At 38.7% G+C, this 9,419-nt stretch overlaps 1 protein-coding gene across 1 annotated transcript; it reads left to right on the top strand.

The window, feature by feature from the left end:
• Nucleotides 1-205: 205 nt before the first annotated feature.
• LOC129239275 (tRNA nuclease CdiA-like) lies at nucleotides 206-4,558 on the top strand. Its single transcript, XM_054874663.1, has 2 exons — nucleotides 206-273; nucleotides 339-4,558. The coding sequence occupies exons 1-2, from the start codon at nucleotides 234-236 to the stop codon at nucleotides 4,415-4,417; spliced, it is 4,119 nt and encodes a 1,372-aa protein (XP_054730638.1). The 5' UTR covers nucleotides 206-233; the 3' UTR covers nucleotides 4,418-4,558.
• Nucleotides 4,559-9,419: the final 4,861 nt, after the last annotated feature.

The raw sequence follows: 9,419 nt of genomic DNA, 5'->3' as shown, positions 1-9,419 counted from the left end.
GAGTTCATATGTAGAAATAATATTATAAATTAATTGCTGATAGTAACGGTACTATTATTTCTACCTATTTATATGTAAGCCTGTGTTCCACTGCACGCCTCAAATTCGTTCCGCGTGATTGTATGATAAAAAACTTCAGTATCTTTTGACTACTGTGTTTGCTATAAAAACCCCTTACTGTGAAAGCTTCGTCAGACAGTCCTAAATCGTGTGTTAGAAATTGTGTTAACAAAATGTTAAAGAAATTTGTTTGCTTCTTTGTGCTGATTAGTGGTAAAGTGTCGATTTAAACAATCATTAAGAAATTGGTTGAAATTATAAATAATTTCCATTTACAGTAATCGGACTCATCAGCGAATGGCCAAGCGCCCATGGAAATGCTGTATATTCAATAGGGTCTCCTGAATATTTCTCAAGAAATTCGTTCGACTCTGATAAAGATTCATTAAAAGCTGTTGGAGATTCATTGAATTCTACTACAGATTCATTAGACTCTGCTAAAGATGCAATAGGCTCTGCTGGAGACGCATTAGATGCTGCTGGAGGTTCATCAGATTCTGTTGCAGGATCATTAAATTTTGGTGGAAATCCATTAGACCCTGCTAAAGATTCATTAGACGCAGCTGGAGATTCATTAAGCCCTGCTGGAGATTCAATAAATTCTACTACAGTTCCATTAGACTCTGCTAAAGATTCATTAGACGCTGCCGGAAATTCACTAAATTCTGGTGAACATTCATTAGACGCAGCTGGAGATTCATTAAATTCTACTACAGATTCATTCGACGCTGCTGGAGATCCATTAAATTCTAATGGAGGTTCATTAGGCTCTGCTAAAGATTCAGTAGAAGCTGCTGGAGATTCCTTAGATGCTGGAAACTCATTAAAATCTGGTGAAGATTCCTTGAACGCAGCTGGAGATTCATTAGACCCTGCTGGAGATTCAATAAATTCTACTACAGTTCCATTAGACTCTGCTAAAGATTCATTAGACGCTGCCGGAAATTCACTAAATTCTGGTGAACATTCATTAGACGCAGATGGAGATTCATTAAATTCTACTACAGATTCCTTAGATGCTGCTGGAGATCCATTAAATTCTAATGGAGGTTCATTAGACTCTGCTAAAGATGCAATAGGCTCGGTTGGAGACCCATTAGATGCTGCTGGAGGTTCATCAGATTCTGTTGCAGGATCATTAAATTTTGGTGGAAGTCCATTAGACTCTGCTAAAGATTCATTAGACGCAGCTGGAGATTCATTAAGCCCTGCTGAAGATTCAATAAATTCTACTACCGATCCATTAGACTCTGCTAAAGATTCATTAAACGCTGCTGGAAACTCATTAAAATCTGATGAAGATTCCTTGAACGCAGCTGGAGATTCATTGGACGCTGCTGGGGATTCAATAAATTCTACTACAGATCCATTAGACTCTGCTAAAGATTCATTAAACGCTGCTGGAAACTCATTAAAATCTGGTGAAGATTCCTTGAACGAAGCTGGAGATTCATTAGACCCTGCTGGGGATTCAATAAATTCTACTATAGATTCACTGGACGCTGCTGGAATTTCTTTAGACGCTGCTGGAAATTCATTAAATTCTGCTGGAGATTCATTAAATTCTACTGAAGATTCATTGGACTCTGCTGGAGATTTATTAGACTCTGCTGAAGATGCATTAGGCTCTGCTGGAGATCCATTAAATTCTAATGGAGGTTCATTAGGCTCTGGTAAAGATTCAGTAGAAGCTGCTGGAGATTCCTTAGATGCTGCTGGAGATCCATTGGGCTCTGCTGGAGATTCATTAGACCCTACTGAAGATACATTAAGCTCTGCTGGAGATTCATTAGGCCCAGCTAGAGATTCATTAGACTCTGCAGAAGATTCATTGGACGCTGCTGGAGATTCAGTAGACGCTTCTGGAGATCCACTAAACCCTGCTGGAGATTCCTTAGACGCTGCTGGAAATTCATTAGACTCTGCTGAAGATGCATTAGGCTCTGCTGGAGATCCATTAAATTCTAATGGAGGTTCATTAGGCTCTGCTAAAGATTCAGTAGAAGCTGCTGGAGATTCCTTAGATGCTGCTGGAGATCCATTGGGCTCTGCTGGAGATTCATTAGATGGTACTGAAGATGCATTAGGCTCTCCCGGAGATTCATTAGGCCCAGCTAGAGATTCATTAGACTCTGCAGAAGATTCATTGGACGCTGTTGGAGATTCAGTAGACGCTTCTGGAGATCCACTAAACCCTGCTGGAGATTCCTTAGACGCTGCTGGAAATTCATTAGACTCTGCTGAAGATGCATTAGGCTCTACTGGAGATCCATTAAATTCTAATGGAGGTTCATTAGGCTCTGCTAAAGATTCAGTAGAAGCTGCTGGAGATACCTTAGATGTTGCTGGAGATCCATTGGGCTCTGCTGGAGATTCATTAGACCCTACTGAAGATGCATTAGGCTCTGCTGGAGATTCATTAGGCCCAGCTAGAGATTCATTAGACTCTGCAGAAGATTCATTGGACGCTGCTGGAGATTCAGTAGACGCTTCTGGAGATCCACTAAACCCTGCTGGAGATTCCTTAGACGCTGCTGGAAATTCATTAGACTCTGCTGAAGATGCATTAGGCTCTACTGGAGATCCATTAAATTCTAATGGAGGTTCATTAGGCTCTGCTAAAGATTCAGTAGAAGCTGCTGGAGATACCTTAGATGTTGCTGGAGATCCATTGGGCTCTGCTGGAGATTCATTAGACCCTACTGAAGATGCATTAGGCTCTGCTGGAGATTCATTAGGCCCAGCTAGAGATTCATTAGACTCTGCAGAAGATTCATTGGACGCTGCTGGAGATTCAGTAGACGCTTCTGGAGATCCACTAAACCCTGCTGGAGATTCCTTAGACGCTGCTGGAAATTCATTAGACTCTGCTGAAGATGCATTAGGCTCTACTGGAGATCCATTAAATTCTAATGGAGGTTCATTAGGCTCTGCTAAAGATTCAGTAGAAGCTGCTGCAGATACCTTAGATGTTGCTGGAGATCCATTAGGCTCTGCTGAAGATTCATTAGGCCCAGCTGGAGATTCATTAGACTCTCCCGGAGATTCATTAGACTCTGCCGAAGATGCATTAGGCGCTGCTGGAGATCCACTAAACCCTGCTGAAGATGCATTAGACTCTGCAGAAGATACATTAAACTGTACTGGAGATCCATCAGACTCTATTATAGGTTCATTATACTCTGCTGTAGGCGCATTACACTCTGCTGAATATTCATTAGATGCTGCTAAAAATTCATTAAACTTTGCTAGATATTCATTAAACTCTTACTTAGATACGTTAGACTCTTATTCAGATTCATTCGGCTCTTATTCAGATTCGTTAGACTCTGATTCATATTCATTAGACTCTGCTAGAAATTCATTAAACTTTGCTAGAGATTCATTAAACTCTTATTTAGATTCGTTAGACTTTTATTCAGATTCGTTAGACTCTAATTCATATTCATTAGACTCGGCAGGATATTCATTAAACTCTGTTAGACATTCAGTAGACTCTTACTCAGATTTGTTAGACTCTTATTCAGATTTGTTAGACTCTTATTCAGCTTCATTAGAACCTAATTTAGATTCATTATACTCTGGTAGAAATTCATTAAACTTTGCTAGAGATTCATTGGACTCTTATTCAGACTCATTTGGCTCTGATTCATATTCATTAGACTCTGCTAGAGATTCATTAAACTCTGCTACAAATTCATTACACGCTGTTAGAGATTCATTAAACTTTGGTAGAGATTCATTAGACCCCTATTCAGATTTGTTAGACTCTTATTCAGCTTCATTAGAATTTAATTCAGATTCATTATACTCTGGCAGAAATTCATTGAACTTTGCTAGAGATTCATTGGACTCTTATTCAGATTCATTTGGCTCTGATTCATATTCATTAGACTCTACTAGAGATTCATTAAACTCTGCTAGAAATTCATTACGCGCTGTTAGAAATGCATTAAACTTTGGTAGAGATTCATTAGACCCCTATTCAGATTTATTAGACTCTTATTCAGCTTCATTAGAATCTAATTCAGATTCATTATACTCTGGCAGAAATTCATTGAACTTTGCTAGAGATTCATTGGACTCTTATTCAGATTCATTTGGCTCTGATTCATATTCATTAGACTCTGCTAGAGATTCATTAAACTCTGTTAGAAATTCATTAAACTTTGCTAGAGATTCATTAGACTCTTATTCAGATTCGTTAGACTCTTATTCAGATTCATTAGGCTCTGATTCAGGCTCATTTGGCTCTGATTCAGGTTCATTATACTCTGCCCGAAATTCATTAAACTTTGCTAGACATTCATTAGACCCTTATTCAGATGCAGACTATAGCAGATATGAAATGAATTAAAACTTACAGAAGAAAATTGTAAATCAAAATATTGACTTTGAATGTAAATATAATATCTTTACCAGCGTAATTCTATTACTACGAGTATTTGTTATTCGCGTACATCGAGTAACGAATTGAGTAACTAGCACAATTGGGAACTGTTTGGGTTAAAAAGAAATAAAATTTGCTGAAAATATTTTTGAACTGAAATAAGTACCTACTTGCATTTTACCCATTAAATGTTTAAGTTTCAACGAAAAAGTAAAGAGGATAGTAAAAACCCACGGCGAGTTATAATAGAATAACCAGATACGAGAGGGACGAGCCGGTTCCGCAAACCGTTTAAAATCACGTTTTTACAACCAAGGACAAAGGAATTGTTATAATTTTATCGAAATGAAAGGGGTGTTTAAAAATATCTATACTTATTGCTACTACAAGCGAGACATAATTCGTCCTCCCGGAGTGCAATGTTTAAGATGTTTGCAAGATGCACACAAGCACGGTATTGAAATTTGAATAAGTCGAACCAAGAAGCACCGATGGAATAGCACTGGTAGTCAAGGAGGAAAGTAGAAAAGTGATAGAGGAGGAGATAAGATAGAATAGAGACAGAGGCAGCTAGTCCATTGAGAATCTTCCAGATTCTTTGGCAAATCAGAAGATATCTGAAAGGGAACAAAATTCGCTCATTCTCATGACATCGGAGACCAAAATTCGACTAGGACACTCACCGAGAAATGGCTCAGTGTGATAGTGAATAGGTACAAGCTTATTCTGTCTTGAATGAACAGAATTATGCTTCCTCATACATTGTTGAACAATCTTCGAGATTAGCTTTGCGTTCTCCAGGGCCTTTAGTGCAGCCTGACTAACACTAATGACTCCAATCTGTATCCCACTCCCTCCTCTCTCAATTATCGATTCATTATCGAGCATTGTAACTGGATGTGGTATTGCTGGGGTTTACATAAGTTAGGCTAGACTGACATCGGTTTAGACACGTGGACTTCATTACGGTCATTCCTTGATTCAATGAACTTAATATTTCTCCACTACTAAGAGTGTAATTTTCTAATATTTCACGCTGCCCAAATGAGTTTTGCAGAGTGTCAAGAATTGACTTGTTTTCACCATGTAAAAGCCTTTCAAGAAAGAATTATCTGAACTTGAGTTTGCATGAGGTGATCAGCGTGCGTGGCCTCGAATCCATGTAGAACTTTTCGCATATATTAAAAATGCTGATAATAAAGAGGAGAGTAGAACCTTTACCTGAGTTGGGTTGGATCCTAGGAAAACTTTGGTGTAAGAGAGAAAGATTCGCGAAACGTTCGCAAATAAATAATAATTGCAGCAACAGGCTCCAATGAATTCCTCTTTCCACAGCTATAAATTAATTGACTACGAAGAAAGATGATTTCGTTCTATTTAGAATAAACAGATTTATTAAATAAGAGATATTTAAAGAAAAAATTATTCCATTATGGTGGGCCAATTTTAACAAGTTTGTGTACTTGCCGGGAGCCCGCTGAGTTGGCGCGAAGCCCATCTTTCCAGGAGCAGACCGCGGGTAGTTAAGGGGATCTCAATTCTCTCCCTTCGCAGGGAAATCACCTCACATGTTCCTTTTCTGGCTAGCTCATCCGCCTCACAGTTCCCCCACAATGTCACCCAGATGAGCCTTATGCACCATCATTGACCCGTGGTCCCTAATTGCCGCTTGCCGCAGTAAATATTTACTTCCTTGGCTTTTAGTACGTATGTGAGTGTAGCCCAGTGAGTGCAGTTCTTTGAACTCTCTCCTGCATATTCACCAATGTCGTCTACGACTATTTTGTCGCTGAGCATTCTGTAAATGAATCTTATAAGGTCGGCTCCGATCCCCAGTTTATCCAGAGACTTAGTAATTGCCTACAGGAGAACGTTATTAAATGTTGAGGAAGGTGGCCAACGAAGCCGTTGGATCTTTATTCGCTGCACTATGTCTATTCGCTGCAGGATGAGAGGAAGTTCTAGTTTTACACTGTCGACAGAGAACAGTAGTGTGTCTGTAGAGGTTTGGATGGTATCAGATAGAGTATCAGTGTCTGATCACTGTTTTATAGTATGGAACGAAAAAATACAAACAAGCACTTAGGAAAGCTAAAGCTGAATCTTGGCAATCCTATTGCACAGCAGTAGAAAACTCTGGGGAATCCACAAGGCTGAGCAAGATACTGTCTAAAGTATACTTCAGTCCCACCTTCATTAGAAACGAAGTTGGAGAGTGGAGAAGCTCTGTACAAGAATCACTAGAAGCGTTAGTTAAATGGCACTTTCCTGTGGATAATTCCTATGACATGCCAAGATAGTGGAATGTCCAAAAACCTCCAAAACACGAAATAGACTTAATCTATACTAATATTATAAAGAGGAAAACTTTGTTTGTTTGTTTGTTTGTTTGGTTGTAATGAATAGGCTCAAAAACTACTGGACCGATTTTAAAAATTCTTTCACCATTCGAAAGCTACATCATCCACGAGTAACATGGATTATATTTTATTTTGGAAATAGGGCTCGAGATATAGGTCAAAACGTGGACCCGGGTAACCTTCGGATGTGTATGTACAATATGGATATCAAATGGAAGCCGTTGGTAAATGCTTTAGTCCAGAGTATTTTTCATGCCGCTCCGTGACTAGGGTCTCAAGATAGAGACCAAAACGTGGACCCTAGAATGTGTTTGTACAATATGGATATCAAATGAAAGCTGTTGATAAGTGCTTTAATACGGGGTAATTTTCATACCTATTGATGACTAGGGTCTCGAAATATATGCCAAAACGTGGACCCGCCGTGTCTTTGCACCGAATTAAACCAAACTTACACACATTGTTAAGTAGGTATTGAAGATGATTTTCGTATAGTTTGAATACCTATTGGTAGATAGGGTCTCGAGATATAGGTCAAAACGTGGACCCGGGTAACCTTTGGTTGTGTATGTACAATATGGGTATCAAATGAAAGCTGTTGATAAGTGCTTTAATACGGGGTAATTTTCATACCTATTGATGACTAGGGTCTCGAAATATATGCCAAAACGTGGACTCGCCGTGTCTTTGAACCGAATTAAACCAAACTTACACACATTGTTAAGTAGGTATTGAAGATGATTTCCGTATAGTTTGAATACCTATTGGTAGATAGGGTCCCGAGATATAGGTCAAAACGTGGACCCGGGTAACCTTCGGACGTGTATGTACAATATGGGTATCAAATGAAAGCTGTTGGTGACTACTTTAGTACGAAGTATTTTTCATGCCGCTACGTGACTGGGGTCTCGGGATATAGGTCAAAACGTGGACCCGGGTAACCTTTGGTTGTGTATGTACAATATGGGTATCAAATGAAAGCTGTTGATAAGTGCTTTTATACGGGGTAATTTTCATACCTATTGATGACTAGGGTCTCGAAATATATGCCAAAACGTGGACCCGCCGTGTCTTTGCACCGAATTAAACCAAACTTACGCACATTGTTAAGTAAGTATTGAAAATGGGTTTCGTAAAGTTTGGTTGTAATTCGGAGCACTGGCAACGGGTGCAGCGTTCTTTTGAACCAGCCATAATGTCGCTTACTTTTTTAACGCTTGGGGCGGAACTGAACTGTCAAATTGACAGTGTGAGTTACAATGTGTCAATATTTCTTTCTGACTTGGATGCCATAAGGAAAACACGTAAGTGCAACATGTAAAAATTGTTTGTGAATTTTTTTGGAGTGGATTTTGGAACAGTGAATAATTTCTTACGAAATTTGAGAATTTAATGTGAAATCCGAATGAAATTATGTGTTCGTGGAAAACAAAATTTTTTTCGTTTTTTTTTTTGAAAAATATAAATGGATAATGGTTAAAAAAGCTCCAATGCTTAATAAAACATATAAATTGAAACGAAAAATTCATGGATGATCAGGAAAAAAGACGATTGTTTATTCATATGCGTTGATTTGAAATTTAAAAACAATCTTCTTTTTTCCTAATTTTCAATTTATATTTTATATTTACTCAAAAACAAATAGAAAAACAAAAAATATTGTTTATGCCAAAGCGCTTGAATAAAGAATAAAGAAATAAATAATATGAAAATCATATATTTTCTGTTCTAAACCATATCTATTCTATTTTAGTGTGCCCAGCGAAGGGGGCCGGGTTTGCTAGTAGTAAATAAAGACAAGATTACCTTTTCAATTAACAGTTTTGAGCCTTATAAATTAGCAGGACAAGATAGCATTATGCCAATTATGCTTCAAAAGCTCTTGGAGCACATGCAAGTCTGGCGCGTAAGCATCTTTAAAGCATGTCGTCACTAAATTTATGTCCCAGAGAGCTGGAGAAGAATTAAAATAGTCTTCATACGTAAGGCGGGTGAAAAAACATGAAGTAGCGAAGGATTTTCGACTGATTAGTCTTACCTCCTTCTACCTTAAAACGCAAGAACGACTCTTAGATATTTATATTAGGTCTGCAGCAAATGGGGGCCTACTGTCGAAAGCGCAGCACTCCTACATGAAAGGGAAATATACGGAAACAGTCTTTCATGAAATTATTGGGCATATTGAGAGGTCATTACATCAGAAACAATATACCATGGCAGCTTTTCAAGACATAGAAAGGGCCTTTAACAACATAGCGGCAGAAATCATAATCGATTCGTTAGTAACTATCGGAGTCAACGACTGCGTGAGTAACTGGATCCGATGTATGCTTCAGAGCAGAATTACTTTAGCTTCAAACCGGGACGGAACGGTAAGCCAATCTGCAAGCAGAGGGAGGGATCCTGTCTCCACTTCTATGGGTCCTAGCTCTGACAAGATTTTACTGCGAATCAATAGACAGAAGTTAAGGTAGTCGCATATGCTGATGACGTCATGACTCTAGCAATTTAAATTTACGTCAACTATACTAGAAGGAGCTCTGGGGAAACTAAGTAGATGGGCTGCGAGCAGTGGCCTAAATGTTAGCCCAAGTAAAACGCAATTAACG

The sequence above is a fragment of the Anastrepha obliqua genome, chromosome 2, assembly GCF_027943255.1.
Source record: "Anastrepha obliqua isolate idAnaObli1 chromosome 2, idAnaObli1_1.0, whole genome shotgun sequence".
Taxonomy (NCBI): domain Eukaryota; kingdom Metazoa; phylum Arthropoda; class Insecta; order Diptera; family Tephritidae; genus Anastrepha; species Anastrepha obliqua.
Note: the sequence above shows the minus strand (reverse complement) of the source record. Positions and strands in the feature narration are given on the sequence as shown.